Raw genomic sequence first — 20,740 nt, forward strand, 5'->3', positions numbered from 1 at the left:
GAAAATATCGTTTAGAAAGGTAAATGATAAAAAATTAAAATTAAATAAAAATAACTAAAAATGTATGCATATAATAACAATAATAATATACATTTTTAGGTGAATATATTACAAAATTATTTTTTAATTATATTTAATTATAAATTTAATGTATTTTTTTATTGTATTATGAATTTATTTGAATTATATTATTTTATTAATTTTATTTTTTGATAGAATAGAAATGTAAAGAGAAATAGAGAATGAGAAAGAAAAGAAAAAAATATAAAAAAAGAAGAGAGAGAGAGTTTGTTAATTTTGAACAAAAATTTATTTTAATTATAATGAAAGAATATCTCGTCACGTATTTTGGTTTGTCAAATTAGTAATATAAAATATAAATTATAAGTTATATATAGAGTGGAAGGATAGAAAGAAATAGATAAGGAGAGATAGATAGATAAGAAGGAAGAAGGGAGTTTATTAATTTTGGAAGAAAATATTTTATTTTTTTAATGAGGAAATGTTTCATCTCAATTTTATTAAGAGAGTGTCATGTGACACATTTTAGTTATTAAATTAGTTAGTAATATATAATATATAATATAGCTATATTTCTATTTTAATATTTTAATATTAATTTGAATGCAATTAGAGAAATGATGTTGTATATTTTGATTGTCAAATTTATAATTAGTCATGAATAATGATATATAAGAAAAATAGAGTGGGCGAAAGAATGAGAGAGATAGAGAAAGAAAGAGAAAGAAGGAGAGAATACTCTAATTTTGGAGGAAAAAAAATAAATTTTAATTGCATTGAAATAATGATATGTGGTATATTTTGATTGTAAAATTACTAAATTAGTAATATATTAATTAGTAATTGATAATGATATATAAGAAAAATAGAGTAAATGAAAAAATGAGAGATTGAGAAAAGAAAAGAAAAGAAGCGAATACTCTAATTTTAGAGAAAAAAATTAAATTTTAATTATAATAAGAAAATAATATGTGGCATATTTTAGTTATAAAATTAATAATATATAATAAATTTATTTTTTTAATTTTTTTATTTTTTATAATAATATTTTAGATAGTAAAATCAAATTTTTATCATCCTAATGGATTTAGCACAAAAAATAATTATTATTTGGCACCAAAAAATATTATTAATATTATAAAGAAGAAAAAAAGTGTTAAAAAATATTTGTGAATCATCAAAATTCAGTCAGAAATATTTTTCAACTTTCTTTGATTTTTTTGTTCATATTTTTTTTTTTTGGTTTTCCACGGTATCCCTCGGTCTGACAGGTCAAAGACTAATCCGTCGCGGTACTGAGTTCCATTTAAGGGTTTGTCGCTGCCCAATGGATTGCTGCATGCACAAGGCGGGATTCAAATCCCCGACCTTACTTAAGCGGACTAGTAAGCTAACCACTAAAACAACCCAACTTGGTTTTTGTTTATATCTTTTAAACGGTCTGAAACTGTACTTTATGGTTTACTGTCAGAAGCCCATCTAAAATAAAAACCCAAGAATCCGGTCCAAAATGAAAAACGCAAGATACAAGCTCAATTTGTTTAGGTGTGCAACAAATAGTTCATCAGCCCATTGGATTCTATGTCCAAAAAAAAAATCCATTTGATTCTTCTTGACAAATTCTTGCAAGATTCATAGTTTCATAATTCTCTTCGTTGTATCTCTCCATAATAATAATAATAATAATAATAATAATAATAATTCCCTTCGATGTATTGAAAAACAACCAAGGAAAGAAAACACATATATCAGATGACTCTAAAGAAATTATGTTAGTGTTATGCATATTTTTAACAAATTTTGGTTGGTTTGATATTTATGATTTGAGAACGAAATTTATTTTTCTTTTTACAAGTACTAATTTTTATATGCATTAAAAACTTCACTTTTAAACAAGTAAAAGAAAGAAAAACATAAAATGTAAATTAAAATTAAATTACTTAAATATAAAATTACAAAAAAAGAGTATGACTTCAATTTAAAGAAAATAACAAATGTTCTCAACAAAGTTTAAAGGATTTTAAAATGAAAATGACAATGTAAAATTTAAAAGAAGAAAGAAAAAGACTTTGCAAAAGAAAGTAATCTGTAGCAAGAGAACTTACAAAATATTTAAAAGAAAAATATAAAGACATAAATTAAAGAATATGAAAGGAATTCTATAAAAATAAACTCGAGGTAAATTTAGAAATTTGTTGGGATGTAAGTGTGTAAGAGTGTTTTCTGAAGATAAATTCCAATCCATTGCTTCTTTAAGCCTTGTTGATTTATAGACCAATTCTACCAATTTTCTGCTGTCAAATGTCACCTCTGAGAAGTTCGAAAAAATAATTGTTCCTACCAAGTGCAAAGCCAAGTAACTACCCTTGTGCAATACACCATCGATCTTAACATGTCTGTCAATCTCATTCTTCGACAAGCTATGGCAGATCGTGATCCCTTTCTATCAACACCGATTTTACGAGCTAACATCCTTACAAGTTCGACCAACAACATTTCGATTCACAAAGTTATTCGACTAACAAATTGTCCTCTAGGATTATTATTATCATTGAAATCTTTTTAAAGATAAAATAATTAATCCTAAACAAGATTTATCTTAAAATCGAGATAAAACAAATAGAGAAGAGAGAAAGTCCATTCACATGTTTGATACCCGTCTCTATTAGCACGATCCTATTAGTTACGTACATCCCGCATGTCACTAATTAATTACTCTCTTCTCTCTCTCTTTTGCACTTCAATTTTCCAAAATTATATATTTAATTAAAAACTCATTCTCCTTCTAAATTCAAAAGTTTCCAAAACCAGTTACCTTCAACATTTCTCCTTTTCACCTTCTCCTTCCATCATTATTATTGCGAAGAACTCTAAGCTTCAAATTTTACTACTCTTCTACATTTTCCTAGTACGTTCCACCTCATCTTAATCTCATGTTATTTTAAACACTTCTATTTTCTTCACCAGTTTCTGTTAAACTTCTTATTCATAAAAAAACCTAATCTGTAGGATTCACACACTATCATGTAATTTTTCTTTCTCATTTTTATTAAATTCAGAAAATTAGTGATTAATTTCATTTCTATTTAAACAGTACAGAAATAGATGCCTCAATTTCTCTCGTGACTGCTTCAGCAAAAGCCAAAGGAAAACAAACACAAGAACAATAAAAAGAACAAACAACCATAAATATTACTGAAAAATCAAACTTGAAGATCCTTTCGAATATAACAGATATCGTCATCGAAGATCGGATCAATACTGAGAATGACAAAAAAGTTTTTTTATCCCTTTCTTTGATGAAAATGAACTTCACTATTTCTTTAGTCCCCTGAATTCTCTCACAACTTTCTTAGTTGCGAAGGCCAAGACATACTAATTAAACAAGATCTATTCGTAGCTCCCTTTGTCGACCATGCTCGATCTTTCTGCAACAACCCAAAAATCACTTTTAGGAATGTGAACTTTCTCTCCTAGTTTAAAAGACTCGAACCCTCCAAGAAGAATGAGTGGAAATTTCGAGGAATTTATGATCTTCTTGGACTCTCACATTTCCAACCTTCAACACACCATTGAACGATTTGGCCTGCATTATATTTTTGAAACAAAACCACTAACAACTTTCATTTACCATGTGGTATCGTTGGTCTAACACCCTAACTATCAAAATGTCATGCTTTCGGCTGCGCCACTCTGATAATTCGGGTATTACGACGACTCTTAAAATACTTAATACTAAGATATGGGCCTGTTTAAAATTTTAAACCGTATTTTTCAAAGACCATTTTCTTGAAAACATAATTCCATACTTACAATGCGAATTACAATACTTGCAAAGTGTAACACCCTAATATTCAAATCCTTATGCTCGAGTCATAAGTCAATGATACTACGGTGATACGACTCTCAGGTGGATTTTTAATATATATATATAGGTAATTTCGGAAAGAGTATTAATCGAGAAGCCTGAAAGGAGTATAAATAAAATCGCGAAGACGTATCACTCACGTTTCGACAAAAAAAAGATAAATTGTGAAGCCGAAAGCGATATACGGACAAGGCATAAAGGAGATTAAGAGATAGATAACAGATAGATATATATAACATAAGTAAATAGCCACTAGTCGCGACCCGTGAAGTTTAGGCTGGCTAGGGTACAGTATGAAAGTAGTTGACAGCAGTATATCCTAATCTCTCCCAAAGGAAACATGAGAGCCTTTATAGGCAAGTTCAAAAGAGTTCAATACATAATATAATCTTTTCAAAATAAAGGTGGAGAGATTCAAGCAAAACACATGGGTTCCCAGACGACCCACAACTCACTTCTGAGCATCTGGACCTGTATCTGAAAAACAAGAGATATATACGAAATGAGAACCCCAGGCCCATGGGTTCCCAGTACGGTAAAAGTGCCAAATAAATACAATGCACTGCAATAAAAACTCACTAAGCATCTTAAACTTCTTCACCAATTATCCATCCTAGGTCCTCGCTAATCCATGAATAGGCAACTGTCATAAGGAAGTGCTAAATCTAATTCATGTTTCACATGTTTCCCAACTCGCTGACTCTTCCACAAATCAGACTCAGAATCATAAGCAAAACTATCACCAATTGTTCTACCTCAGCAATTCTATATCAGTACATCATACCCTCACCTGGAGTTAGTGAAACCACATCACTGCGTCTACCCAGGGAGCTCAAATTATCTTATTCAATGATCATCATCATCATCATGCAATCGCACCATCAATTCATCTCATCAAGAACAACCCTTAACATCCACTAACACCAGCATGAGGGGCCTCTCAATTGTACAAACACAAGCAATACAGGCAAATAATACACAAATAAGGTACAAGTAGAACAAGTAGCACATAATCAGGTAACAGAGCATATATGATGTAGAAATCCAAAATAAATAGGCAGACCCAAACAATTCAAACATATGCGATGTATGCCTGCCCTATGGCTAATGATATCATCTGTCGGTTATATAGCCAACCCGACATGTCCTGGTAGCTAACCATTGGACAGAAACACCCCTTGCGGAGCAAGTAGGTTTGAGCTACAGCCCCCTTGCTACTAGCCGCTCAACCCAGAGCCAGTGAAATAACCACTACTGCGGCTACTATCTAGGCTGGTGTTTAAAATCTCAACCTGGAGCGAGTGGATTCACCACTACTGCCGCTACTATCCAGGCATCACAATCTCTGACCTGGAGCAAGTGGGACGAACCACAACCCTTGCTACTGCTCAGGATCTCAAAATATATATTCGTTCAGTTTAAAAGCAATCATCATTGTTATCAAATCTCAAACATTAACCTGGAGCAAGCGGGATGAACCACCACCCTTACTATTACGCAGGTATCACAAATCTCCATAATTAAACTCATTTATCATAAACATCCTTTCTCGTCTCATACCCGGAGCAAGTGGACAATGCCACTGCCTACTACTCGAGGTCACACATCACATTTCAACGTTTTCCATTATTATCCATTTAACACATTCATTCATTAATCATATATGCATTTATACTCCGCCAAAATCAATAATGGCTTTGCCGTAACCCGCCAATAACTCGGCCATCCGGCTCATGGTTCAATCAAGAACCAGACATTTATCAATAAATATAGCCCTTCGACTCATGGCATACACGATACTTCCACCGTCATCCTCCATATCTCATATAATCATCTTTGATCATCATTGATCATAACTTTTTCCCTTGCTTCATTCGCAAGTTACCATATCCCCTAGCTCCTTTCTCATTGCTAGGCATATCATAATGATTTAATACATAAGGGGTAAGATCGGAGGCTTAGAAGTATGAGATTTGGCTTTTAAAATTCAAAAATCAACTTTGGCATGAAAACAGGGCCACGCATATGCGTCTTCCACGCGCACGCGTGGATGGCCACAATGTTCATCGACGCGTATGCATCGCCCAACGTACGCGTGGGTGGAAAAACAGCAAAGGAATGCACACGCGTCAGCCACGCGTACGCGTGGGTGCGTTTGTGCCCCACAGACAAAACTGGCACAATTCCGGCACAACTCTCGGGAAAAATGGCTCAGCATTGGGTGCAGCGCATCGACATGCACGTGCACACCACGCGCACACCACGCGCACGCATGGATGGTCCCTTCTTGAAAAGCGACGCGTACGCGTCAAGCACGCCTATGCGTGGGGGGCATTCTGCTAAAAATTTTTCTAAGTTAAAAGCTACAGAATTCACAGATTAAACCCCTAATCTTTCAACGGACATAACTTCCTCGTTTTAAATCATATTTCACCCGTTCTTCAAATGGAATGGAGACCCTGGATCCAATTTTATTTCTAAATGAGTTTGGTACAAAACGGTGGTCTGGAGTCCAAGTTATATTCTGTCAAAGTATGCCTAAAAACCATATTTTCATACAAAACCACAAAGTGCCATTTTCAAAACAAGCCATTTTCAACCCTTTTCAAAATCAACCAAAGCATGCCAATTTCGAACTTTCTTGAAATCAATCAAAATATACCAAAATCAACATCAAGCCTCCTCAACTCATGCATTATCACCTTACCACAATTCACAAAACCGCCATATAACCATTTTTACCCATTTCAAACAAATGGCTAAATTACAAACACATTAACATGTCATACATCCTTCTTCATCCTAATTTCCAACAATACTTTTTCCAATCAATCATCATTATACATAATCAATATCATACTCACTATCACATGGTTTCACCCATAAATCAACCTTAATCATTCCTCAAGTATATATCACAACATACATATCTCTCAGGCATCATCATACCATCAAGGCATCAATAATCATAATCACATATATGACCACATAATATATCTCAACCAAAAACCAAACATACCTCATCTATATAATTTCACCCAAAATTACCAAATTCCACACTTCAACTTCTCAAACCTTATTATTCAATAACCAACTCAATCATTCATATATTCATTATCTGAAATTTATCCAATCATTTGTGTCATCATACAATGCACACGTCAACTTACCTTCCTTACCTCTTTCCGGCCACCGGCCCAAGATTCACGGCCTCTGACCCAATTTCATAATTTAAATGCATAAACCACAAATCAATACTCATTACCCAATACATCAAATTCTCAATACACCAAGCATACAAGTCCACACAATTCTCAACCTAATCATTAATTCACATTACATACCAAATATGCATATTAGCACCAACCATTTACACAATCCAAACTTAATCCTAGGGGCGTCTAGCCTAGAAATTCCCATCACACCACACGGTACTTAAATAAAACTTAAACCGTACCTCTTGTAGCCAAACTAATTGAGCCTCTTCTATGGAAGTCTCCACCAACCCTTAGCTCCAAACCTCACCAAAGCTCCACAAGCAACACCAACCTCCCAATTGTGCATCAAAATTACCAAATACACTAACATAACCAATTTCACATACATACATCAACCAAGGGCTCATAAAAATGACAAATCACAAGGGTTTGAGCACTTCTTACCTCAGCCCATATGAAGTAGGGATAGAACCCACTTAGAATCCATGTTGGAGTATCCCTAAACACCCGAAATCATAAGATTTCAACACTAACTGCCCAAAAACATGTAACAGTGGGGAATTTCGAAAACTGGACATAGATTAATGGAATACTCACCACAAAATTTAGATAGAATTGTAGAGGATGAGAAGAGTGACGCGTGGCTGCAAACGGCTTGTCAATCGGAGCTCCGTAGCTCAAGTTATGGTGGTTTGAAGATAAAAGAGAGTTAGGTTTTCTCTCTTCTCAATTCAGCGCCCCTCTTCTTATTTTTAGGGTAAAATGAGCTGAAATGTTCATAACTAATGTTTATATATGTTGGGTCTTAGCCCCCTTAGGCCCGGTTCACTTATTTTATCCGTTGGCCCAATTTTTGGGCCAAAATCCTTCAAGATTAGCGCTCTAAATCGCATTTTAAATATTTCTTCCTCTCCTAATTATAATTCCTCATTTCTTAATCTTATTTACTAATAATCAATTTTATCAGCTGCAGTACTAGACATGTCTCAGCCGGTACTGCCGGTCAAAATTTTACTGCGCACTTTTACGTAGAACATTATGTTTTCCGACTCAGAAAAATTCACTGAATCCAAATATCATATTTAAATCATCAAATTCCAATTGCCAAATCTTCCAACCATATTCGCTCCTATTTAACTTATTATTTAATTAATTTTGATTAGACCGGGTATTACATTCTACCCACTAACAGAAATTTTCGCCCTCAAAAATTTCATCCATCACTGTGAGTATGCGCGCGTAGTCTGCCTTTATATCCAACGCATAACAGTTCCAAGGTCCTTTTACTCTGCACGCTTCCGTTGCCGCGCTCTGATTTCTCTATCTCTGAGGGTCTCGGTCATTCGTTCAACGCCGACCAACAGCCTCGTTCCTTATTTTTATCATCTCATCAACTCTCACCATATTAAATCTCAAATCATGTCATCAATAATATTGTCATCATCGTTAATCATATCCATCTTCCCACATCACTATAATCAATCAAAGATAATCACCACACCTTAATCATACTCCATCACTATCCTCTCTCTCTCTGCCAAGCTAATTCCTCTAATCACAGTTCAACTCCAAGCATAACCTCCAAACTTACTTTCTTATTCTCAAACCCTCGAATTTCTATATGACTTGCTATTATAAAGTCTCTGACTCATCAATCAAAAACCCCTTTCATTTCTAGAAATCAAATGAGTTTGGAATAACAAGCTAACAAAATCATAAGAATCCGGCTTCCTTTAATAATCTATAAAAGCATTTGAAACACATCTCTTTTGTTAAAGTTATTCAAATCAAAGGTCCTTCTCGAAACTATAACCAACACTCTTTCAAATTCTTGGGAAAAAATTGACAGCACCTCTCCTAAAAACTGGAGTTTACCACCCGTCACGGGTTCCCTCAAACCAATCTCAGTACCTGGTGCACGAAATTGCAATCACACTTTTGCAATCCCGCACAACTAACCAGCAAGTGTACTGGGTCGTCGACAACTTACACTCTCTCATCATCTAAATCCAATTACGCATCAATGATAATTTTCTCATCCGCTTTAGAACCATCAAAGCTCGCAGCCGTAATCAATTCCAACTATTTGGGAATCATTACTTGAAGTAACCCGCTTAACCCTTCTAGTATTCAAACTTAAGACATTATAGTAAACTTTTACAGCTCCTATTCGTAGCTATCATGTGTTACTGCTTCCGCGAGTTTCTACTGCTTTATTCTGATCTCTCGTCTAGTACTAGCTCTATCACTTACTTCCTCAACTCAACCACAAGTTAACATGACTGGCATTTCAAATCAACGTTTCCAAATCCATCATTTAGGACCATTCCTTATCTTTTTAAATCAAAGGAACTAAAAGTCACAGGTTCAATCTGTTTCACCAAAAATCCAGAAATCAACCAACTACATAACAAACACAACACATCATTCTCAACAGAAAATCATTTACATCACAGGAATTTATCCATTTGTATTAAGGCAAATCCTTACTCGGACCATCCGGTTTGCTTCTCAATCTAATATTAAGCTCGACATTCCCAGTTTTACTGTACAGGCGGTATTATAAAATCACGCACTGTCCTTTAAGCCTGATTATTGCAATTACCTCAATCTTACTGTCCCAATTGGCTCACATCCTGACTCTCTCCTTGTTGGCAATTTCTTGATACATGCCCTGGTAACCAGCACTTGTAACATACACCTAACCCCAATCGGCACGGCCTATTTGGGTGATGACTTCTACATATCTGACAGCTCGAAACATCAGAAACAACCGCTGCCCATTTTTCCTTACCGTTTCTTTGGGATTCCTCTCTCGTCGCAAAGTTATTCCGTCCTTGGGGAAAGTGTTGTATGTATCCTCTCTCCTTAAACTCTCGACCCCTTGGTGCGAATCCTTGGTTGTGCTCTCTATGACTTCCTTTCTCTGCAACCCTCCTTTTCACACACTCTTCAGCAATTCTGCTTTTATTCACCAACTCTGAAAAAGTTCGGATCTCCATTGGTCCCATTGAAATTAAGATGTCGCTCTGGAGCCCTCCTTCATACTTAAAGCATTTCCATTCCTCGAAGTCTCCCGGAGCTCCCCGACACATGCAAAAAAACCTGAATAGCTCTTCAAATTTGTCTGTATACTCAGATACGGACATAGCACCTTGCTTCATCTGCAGTAACTCCAATTCCTTGGCTATCCTGGCGGGATTCGGAAAGTACTTCTTATAGAATTCCACCTGGAAGGCATCCCAAGTGATAGGATCATCCCCCTGCTGCAGGAGGTGTCGGGGCCCTTGCCACCAATGCGATGCTTTTCCATTAAGCAGATAGGTAGCAAATTCAACACATTGCTCCTCAGGTACCAACTGCGCTTGCAGTGCTCGCTCCATAGCCTAAAACCAGGTATCGGCTTCAGTCGGATTGGTGGTTCAAGGTGGATTAACCTTTAAGAAAGTTGCCAGTGTCATCGGGCCCTGAGCTTCCCTTCCGCCATTGCCGTTATTGTTTATCTGTTGCCCAAGAGCCTCCGCAGTGGCCTGCATAGCAGCAGCCATATTCTCCAATGTTGCCATAAGGTTTACCAGATTATTCGGGTTAATTTTCGTTCCTGCGTACTAGTACGATCTCTCTCACGTCCCCGACCGGGTCCACGAGGCGCCATCTGGTTCCTATACACACCAAACAATCGATATCAAGTTGATCAGTCTCAATATCAGAAGTATAGTGCTTCAAAGTACCAAAGGTACACTCATGGACTTCATGCTAGATATATTGGTTAGATACCCTAACTAGCACAGGCACAGACTCAAAGTATGCATTGAATCATAAGCAGTTCCATCCCTCAGGCTCACGAGGACGAACTGCTCTGATACCATAATGTAACACCCTAATATTCAAATCCTTATGCTCGAGTCATAAGTCAATGATACTACGGTGGTACGACTCTCAGGTGGATTTTTAATATATATATATAGGTAATTTCGGAAAGAGTATTAATCGAGAAGCCTGAAAAGAGTATAAATAAAATCGCAAAGATGTATCACTCACGTTTCGACAAAAAAAAGATAAACTGTGAAGCCGAAAGTGATATACGGACAAGGCATAAAGGAGATTAAGAGATAGATAATAGATAAATATATATAACATAAGTAAATAGCCACTAATCGTGATCCGCGAAGTTTAGGCCGGCTAGGGTACAGTATGAAAGTAGTTGACAGCAGTATATCCAAATCTCTCCCAAAGGAAACATGAGAGTCTCTATAGGCAAGTTCAAAAGAGTTTAATACATAATATAATTTTTTCAAAACAAAGGTGGAGAAATTCTAAGCAAAACACAAAGTAGAGAAAATAAGGATCTTTGCCGTCTCTCAGACGACCCACAACTCACTTCTGAGCATCTAGACCTGTATCTGAAAAACAAGAGATATATATGGAATGAGAACCCTTGGCCCATGGGTTCCTAGTACGGTAAAAGTGCTAAATAAATACAATGCACTGCAATAAAAACTCACTAAGAATCCTAAACTTCTTCACCAATTATCCATCCTAGGTCTTCGCTAATCCATGAATAGCAAATGTCATAAGGAAGTGCTAAATTTAATTCATGTTTCACATGTTTCCCAACTCGCTGACTCTTCCACGAATCAGACTCAAAATCATAAGCAAAACCATCACCAGTTGTTCTACCTTAGTAATTCTATATCAATACATCATACCCTCACCTGGAGCTAGTGAAACCACATCACTGCGTCTACCCAGGAAGCTCAAATTATCTCATTCAATGATCATCATCATCATCATGTAATCACATCATCAATTCCTCTCCTCAAGAATAGCCCTCAACATCCATCGACACCAGTACGAGGGGCCTCTCAGTTGTACAAACACAAGCAATACAGGCAAGTAATACACAAATAAGGTACAAGTAGAACAAGTAGCACATAATCAGGTAACATACCATATATGATGTAGAAATCCAAAACAAATAGGCAGACCCAAACAATTCAAATATATGCAAATGATGTATACCTGCCCGATGGCTGATGATATCATCTGTCAGTTATATAGCCAACTCGATATGTCTTGGTAGCTAACCATTGGACAAAAACACCCCTTTCGGAGCAAGTATGTTTGAGCTACAACCCCCTTACTACTACCCGCTCGACCCAGAGCCAGTGAAATAACCACTACTACGGCTACTATCCAGACGGGTGTTTAAAAGCTCAACCTGGAGCGAGTGGATTCACCACTACTGCCGCTACTACCCAGACATCACAATCTCTGACCTGGAGCAAGTGGGACGAACCACAACCCTTGCTACTGCCCAGGATCTCAAAACATACATTCGTTCAGTTTAAAAGCAATCATCATTGTTATCAAATCTCAAATATTAACCTGGAGCAAGCGGGATGAACCACCACCCTTACTACTACCCAGGTATCAGAACTACATTCATTCAAAACTCCATAATTAAACTCATTCATCATAAACATCCTTTCCCATCTCATATCCAGAGCAAGTGGACAACACCACTGCCTACTATCCGGGGTCACACATCACATTTCAATATTTTCCATTATTATCCATTTAACACATTCATTCATTAATCATATATGCATTTATACTCAGCCATAATCAATAATGGCTTTGCTATAATCCGGCAATAACTCAGCCATCCGGCTCATTGTTCAATCAAGAACCAGCCATTTATCAATAAATATAGCCCTTCGGCTCATGGCATACACGGTATTTCTACCGTCATCCTCCATATCTCATATAATCATCTTTGATCATCATTGATCATAACTTTTTCCCTTGCTTCATTCGCAAGTTACCACATCCCCTAGCTCCTTTCTCATTACTAGGCATATCATAATGATTTAATACATAAGGGGTGAGATCAGAGGCTTAGAAGTATGAGATTTGGCTTTTGAAACTCAAAATCAACTTTGGCATGAAAATAGGGCCACCGGTACGCGTCCTCCACGCGCACGCGTGGATGGCCACAATGTTCATCGACGCGTATGTGTCGCCCACGCATACACGTGGGTGGAAAAACAGCAAAGGGACGCACACGCATCAGCCACACGTACGCGTGGGTGCGTTTGTGCCCCACGCACAAAAATGGCACAACTCTTGTACAACTCTCGGGAAAAACGGCTCGGCATTGGGTGCAGCGCATCGACGTGCACGCGCACACCACGCGCACGCGTGGATGATGCCTTCTTGAAAAGCGACGCATACGTGTCAAGCACGCCTACGCGTGGGGGGCATTCTGCTAAAAAATTTTCTAAGTTAAAAGCTGCAGAATTCACAGATTAAACCCCAAATCTTTCAACGGACATAACTTCCTCGTTTTAAATCATTTTTCGCCCATTCTCCGAATGGCATGGACACGCCGGATCCAATTTTATTTCTAAACAAGTTTGGCATAAAACGGGGATCCGGAATCCAAGTTATATTCCGTCAAAGTATGCCTAAAAACCATATTTTCATACAAAACCACAAAGTGCCATTTTCAAAACAAGCCATTTTCAACCCTTTTCAAAATCAACCAAAGCATGCCAATTTCGACCTTTTTTGAAATCAATCAAAATATACCAAAATCAACATCAAGCCTCCTCAACTCATGCATTAACACCTTACCATAATTCACAAAATCGCCATATAACTATTTTTACCCATTTCAAACAAATGGCTAAATTATAAACACATTAACATGTCATACATCCTTCCTCATCCCAATTTCCAACAATACTATTTCCAATCAATAATCATTATACATAATCAATATCATACTCACTATCACATGGTTTCACCCACAAATCAACCTTAATCATTCCTTAAGTATATATCGCAACATACATATCTCTCGGGCATCGTCATACCATCAAGGCATCAATAATCATAATCACATATATGACCATATAATATATCTCAACCAAAAACCAAACATACCTCATCTATATAATTTCACCCAAAATTACCAAATTCCACACTTCAACTTCTCAAACCTTATTATTCAATAACCAACTCAATCAATCATATATTCATTATCTAAAATTTATCCAATCACTTGTGTCATCATATAACGTACACGTCACCTTACCTCTTTCCGGCCTCCGGCCCAAGATTCACGGCTTCCCGCCCAATTTCACAATTTAAATGCATAAACCACAAATCAATACTCATTACCCAATACATCAAATTCTCAATACACCAAGCATACAAGTCCACACAATTCTCAACCCAATCATTAATTCACATTACATACTAACTATGCATATTAGCACCAACCATTTACACAATCCAAACTTAATCCTAGGGGCATTTAGCCTAGGAATTCCCATCACACCACACGGTACTTAAATAAAACTTAAACCGTACCTCTAGTAGCCAAACCAATTGAGTCTCTTTTATGGAAGTCTCCACCAACCCTTAGCTCCAAGCCTCACCAAAGCTCCACAAGCAATACCAACCTCCCAATTGTGCATCAAAATCACCAAATACACTAACATAACCAATTTCACATACATACATCAACTTAGAACTCATAAAAATGACAAATCAGAAGGTTTTGAGCACTTCTTACCTCAGCCCATATGAAGTAGGGATAGAACCCACTTAGAATCTATGTTGGAGTATCCCTAAACACCCAAAATGACAATATTTCAACACTAACTGCCCAAAAACGTATAACAGTAGGGAATTTCAAAAATTGAGAAGAGATGAATAGAATACTTACCACAAAACTTAGATAGAATTGTAGAGGATGAGAAGAGCGACGCGTGGTCGTAAACTGCTCGTCAATCGGAGTTTCGTAGCTCAAGTTATGGTGGTTTGAAGATCAAAGAGAGTTAGGTTTTCTCTCTTCTCAATTCAGCACCCCTCTTCTTATTTTTAGAGTAAAATGAGCTGAAATGCTCATAACTAATGTTTATATATGTTGGGTCTTAGGCCCACTTAGACCTGGTTCACTTATTTTGTCCGTTGGCCCAATTTTTGGGCCAAAACCCTTTAAGATTAGCACTCCAAATCGCACTTTAAATATTTTACCTCCTCTAATTATAATTCCTCATTTCTTAATCTTATTTACTCATATTCAATTTTCTCAGCTGCAGTACCAGACTGGTCTCAGCCGGTACTGCCGGCCAAAATTCTACTGCACACTTTTACGCAGAAAACTATGTTTTTCGACTCGGAAAAATTCACTGAATCCAAATATCATATTTAAATCATCAAATTCCAATTGCCAAATCTTCCAACCATATTCGCTCCTATTTAACTTATTATTTAATTAATTTCGGTTAGACCAGGTATTACACATTGATGAACTGTTTGAACGGTTCAACACTATCATTGTTGGATACTAAAACAATACAAAAATATTATGTAAATAGAAAAGTAATAAGGTCTTCCGAACTTCGTCGTCCATATCCCTAAAAAGAAAAAGATCTCTAGCGGAGTGAGAAAATCGTCCTCGCTGGTTCTCACTATAGAGTTAGAGAATTGCTATAATAAGATATATAAAAATAAAACTATTTTTAAAGTACAATGATTAATAGTTGCCTTATGTATCTTTTCAAAACCAAGGATTTATATTCAAAAATCCAAAATCCTTTTTAAAAAAGAAATCCATTAATTCTTCAAAAATTCAAAACCTTTTTAAAAGTTTTTCTTAGATAGTATGAATGACAAAGTTGTTCCAAGCATAGGTTCATTAAGTCTATATTGAACCAGTTTAGTTTTTCATACTTTACTAAACTAGAAGCACAAACCAAACACGGCCCTCGGCCCAAACAATTTAGTCAACGTCTGTAACACCCTAACTTTTGGTACCTCATAATTGTACTAAATGTCCGAGCGCTACCTACCTCTATTTCTTTAATTATATACTATGTTTATTTAATATTGAGCCTTCGCGAATACGAACAAAAACTCTTATTAAGAAAATAAAGATTCTTTATTTTAAACCTCTTAACCCCAAAGGTATATATATTCACATAGCATTAAAATACATTGATTTATTCCAAGATTCTCAAAAACAAATCCTACCCCTCTAAAAACTAAAAATAACAAACGACGAGGGGAGAATAAATTCTAACAACTCAACTCGTGAACATAATCTTCTATGCTCCTGTAGCTCCGCACTAAACCTTTGCACCTATAGCTGAAAAGGGTGAAAATAGGGGGTAAGAACTGGAGAGTTCTTAGAAGGGTCTGGGTGTATAGTTATATTCATTTTATATATACTAGGTCAGCAATAATAGTCAACAAAGTACAATCCAATTCAACAATTATAGAATACAGAATTTAAACAATCATTTAGCATACCCACAATCACAGAAAATACTCACAAATAAATATGCACAAACAAGTATGATGCATGTCTATCCCTAGTGCAGGTAATGAGCTCATCTGTCGGTTTCGACCTGCTCCCGACGTAACTCAGCAACCTTTGTCTGAGTTTAGTTTCCAGTGCCATAACCTCTGCAAGTAACCTCTGTCTTACAGGTGTGACTCTCTTGAGCCGATATATGCAAACATAACCTATGTAAGCAACCTCAATCGTACAGGTGAGGTTCTCTCTGGCCAATGTATGTATCGATAACCTCTGTAAGCAACCTCTATCTTACAGGTGCGACCATCCCTTAGATTGGCCGATGTATCTTTGGAGGCAAATCTCAGTAGACTCACCACCATATCTCTGCTCATTTTTAGCAGGTACACAATCATCTCAACTCGTTCTTAATGCTAAATAATACATCTACTTATCTCCTATTCGTTTCGTTCTTTCTTTTGTTTCTTTTATTCCTGCTCTCTACTCTTCTATGACAAAGGTTCTTTAGATTCTTTTAATATTTTCTTTTCTTCTTCTTTTATTTTACTTGTTTTAATACCAGAAATCATCTTCACACTCTTCCCTCATCTCTCCCTAGATGTTTTATGAAGAGTGAATCATAAGATTCTTAACTTAGGTTCGTCTTTCTACAACTTTTAAGTAGGTTATTGTTTAACTCTTCTATTCTGTTATAGTACAAATTACTAATGTATAATATATTTCAAAAATACTTTGATAATATTCTTAATAAATTAATAACAATAATAATAATTTTCTTTATTATTCAAAATTTATAACTTAAGCTTTATTATTAAACTTTTATAAATTATTCTGAATCTTTGAACTTTCTAAAATATTTATATTTTTATCCCAACATATTTTATAGTTTATTAAAATACTCTCACATGTAGTATAATTACCAAAATAACTTTGCATCTTTTCTAAAATATTCATTTTATCCTTGAACTTCTTAATTATTACCCAAAATACCCCAAAACGTATATAATTACAAAACTAACTTCAATTTTTATTAAATTACTATTTCAATCTCAAATATAAATTTTATTTTCCTGATTATAACTTTATCAAAGGACTGAACCCTATTTCTGAAATTCTTTAAGTTTTTAACTTGAGTTTTAAGTCTGTTTTTAAGTTTTACTATTACCAAATTTTTGCTGCTTTTCATTTAATCTTTTGGCCATCAAACCACATAAATTTTAATCAAATTCTCATTCACAACAGCCCTAAAATCATCAAAATAACCCCAACTGGACTGTTCTTCATGGCCGAACCATAATTCAAAAACAACAACAATAATTCAATAAAATTTCAACATAAATTTAATCAAACTCAACTAATAATCAATCAAACCAACTTTCACTTATCAAATTCATATTTATTTATTATAAAATTACCAAACCCTACCTACGTACGAAATCAAAACAACGAAAGCTCCGAAAAAGTTTTCTGACCGAACTGCTGAAGAAAAAAACGTCAGAAATCGTCTATGCCTCCTAAAAATCTAATTGGCCGAACTTAAGAGAAAGGAGAATTATGTCACCGTCAACTTCTACCAAATAAAAATAACGTCAACGTAAAAAAGAAAAAGATACAAACACTTTTATCAGATTAAATTTTTAATTAGAGTTATGGATTTCAAAAAATCGAACGCCGAAAATTTACGGTGCCATGGCTTCTCGTTCTCTCTCACTCACGGCTCTTTGTTTCTTTATTTTCTTTCCTTGGTTCCTTTGAATGAAATAAAGATAAGAAAGAATGACGATGATTAAGGAATAAGAGGTAGGTATTTTATATATATAAAGGAAACGTGGCATTGGTTTTATAAAAAAATAATTAATTTTTTATATAAAATTTTCAATAAATATAATAAATTGTAAATCACTCATTATTTAATTTTTAAAAATTCGGATTGTTATAACGTCCAATTCATCACAATCCACTCAATTTTAGTTATAGATACAAGTAGAAATGTTCAAACACAATCAAGCAGTTATATCAAGTAGAGCAAGTAGCAGTTAAACATATTTATTCATATAGAAAAACCAATTACAATATGCACACCCAAACAATGTCACATAGATACAGATGATGAATGTCTGTACTATGGCTGATGAGTCTCATTTGTCGGTTATAAAGTCAAACCCAACATGTCCGGTAGCTAACCTTGGATAGAACTCCAAACACGGAGCAAGTGGGATAATGTCACAACCCTTGCATCTTACCTACGTACCCGGAGCAGGGGACAACTTCACCCTTGCCTCTTACCCAAGTGGTGTTACATTTCTCAATCCGGAGCAAGCGGCGATAGAATTCTACCCTTGCATCTTATCCGGAGGCATATTACAATCAAATTCAAGCTCAATTTTATTATCCTTCCAATTCATTCATAATCATTTTTGCACTTTCTCAACAATCCACATCAAGTAAATCATCATTCATGCCATATATCACTTTTTTCTCAAATCACTTTACTTTGAAACCAAAATCCTTTCTCTTTATAACATTCTTTTCCACACAATCTAATTTTTCCCAAACCAACTTCAAAAATCATTTCATTCTTAAACCATTTGCTTACCCACTTTAAATTAGGAGTTATTAATTAATTACCGCAACAAAGTCTCAAGATTTTGAGGGAGAATCTGCCTAACTTCAATTTCTTAAATTCATTAAAGATCCTTAAAAAATAATTGTTTTCCTAATTTGAATCAAAATCAAATCAGAAGAATCAGGAGTCCCAAACAATTTTCAAAGCTGAATCATTCAGAACAAACTAGTCCATTCAAATCAAAACTACCTTCAAGTTCACATTTAAAACCAATTATCTGACTTCTTTCAAATGTCACAAACAAAGTTACCCAATTAAAGTCCAATTTTCTTTAAATCTACTAAAATTCCTCCAATTGAAATCCTCAAGTCAAATACAAAAACATAAACCTTTTTCATATTTAAAATCGCCTTAAAATATAAGTTTCTTCTAAATGACTTGCTCCAAAAAGAAATATAATACTTTTCTTACGAAACAAGACTAAATCATAATTCTCTTTACAATAATTCATTTCAAAACATAATTCATCACTTTCTTAAATAATTCAAGTAAAATAGTAAAAGTCTTAAACTCATAATTTTCCAAATAACATTTCAATAAAGTCTCGGATTTTATAAGAATTTCGGCAGCACCTCCACTAAAACTTGGACTTTGCCACCCTTTTCGGGTCCCAACCAAAACATTCCGCAACCCTTTCCAACGGGTTCAAAACCAAATCAGTTCAAAATCAAGCTGATTCCAAAAGTGCACATCATTTTCATATTTCAAGAAAACCGATTCAAACTCAAATCAAATTTTCAATGGATTAGACTCATTTTCAAAACTTTAAAGAAACACTTCAAGAACCGTCCGTTTAGCAAAACCAAACAATAATGCAGTCAGACAAACATTAATATCCATCCAAGACAACCAAACAATACATAAGACTTATACAATCACTAAAAATACATTTCTCACATCAATATCCATTTAAAACAATTTCAAATTATAAAGTTTAGTTTTCAGAAAAAGTCCATACCTTGACAAGTCGAAACCATAACCCAAATGCGTCAACTAAACTCTTTTCTCTCAGCCCAAAAATCAAGGGCAACTTTAATTCCAGGTCCGTACACTTTCGCAACAACATAAATAGCTTTAAAACACAACATACAACCTCGGTTACTAACTCATAACACATTAATCTTGCAATGACTTATTACTCGTAACAGAACACTAACGTGGGGGTTTATCAAAACAAAAATACTTACTATAATAAGAAAACAGAGCAGTAGTGGTCTCTGAACCAGTTTAGCGGCAGCCCCGGCAGCCATCCCACGACAGTGGTGACCAGAACTCCGACGACGGCGACCGAAACCAACATGCAGTGATTGTAACATTTTCCCGAAAATTCAAAAGAACATAAACCAAACTCAAAATCCTTACTAGCAGTATTTTCCGGCGACAGCAGCGGGGCTTTGGGCGGCAGAACTTACGGTGGCTGGGCGCGGGTCTCCCCTCTCCTCTACTCCCCGTGCTCTCTTTCTTTTCTCTGTGTGACACGACGGCTTCCCTCTCAATGACACGACGATGGCAGTGATGATTGGGGGCGACGAACAATAGCGGCAGGTGAGATGCGACGGCGTGGGACGTCGGTGACAACTCCCCAGCTCGCGCTCTTCCTCCCCTCGTTTTCGTCAACAGTGACAACTTAGCGGCTGGATGCACAACAGCAGTTCTCTCTTTTCTGTCGCAGC

At 35.7% G+C, this 20,740-nt stretch overlaps 2 protein-coding genes across 2 annotated transcripts in view; both read right to left on the minus strand.

Moving 5' to 3' along the window:
* Positions 1-9,719: 9,719 nt before the first annotated feature.
* LOC107464927 (uncharacterized) lies at positions 9,720-10,673 on the minus strand. Its single transcript, XM_016083896.1, has 2 exons — positions 10,560-10,673; positions 9,720-10,493 (listed from the first exon to the last, which is right to left on the minus strand). Exons 1-2 carry the CDS (start codon positions 10,671-10,673, stop codon positions 9,720-9,722), a joined length of 888 nt encoding a protein of 295 aa, XP_015939382.1.
* Positions 10,674-16,087: 5,414 nt separating this feature from the next.
* The window catches only part of LOC110275053 (uncharacterized), an 8,655-nt gene continuing 4,002 nt past the window's right edge, over positions 16,088-20,740 (minus strand). Inside the window, exon 5 of the mRNA XM_052253794.1 lies at positions 16,088-16,270. The gene's annotated coding sequence lies outside the window, so the exon portion shown is untranslated. The remainder of the gene's footprint in view (positions 16,271-20,740) is intronic.

The sequence above is a fragment of the Arachis duranensis genome, chromosome 9, assembly GCF_000817695.3.
Source record: "Arachis duranensis cultivar V14167 chromosome 9, aradu.V14167.gnm2.J7QH, whole genome shotgun sequence".
NCBI lineage: Eukaryota > Viridiplantae > Streptophyta > Magnoliopsida > Fabales > Fabaceae > Arachis > Arachis duranensis.

Excerpts from the sequence above, each read along its gene's own strand:
- LOC107464927 (XM_016083896.1), bottom strand. The coding sequence starts at position 10,673 with ATGGCAACATTGGAGAATATGGCTGCTGCTATGCAGGCCACTGCGGAG. Across the intron at positions 10,494-10,559 it reads CTCAGGGCCCGATGACACTG|GCTATGGAGCGAGCACTGCA; the intron begins GCAACTTTCTTA and ends ACCTGGTTTTAG.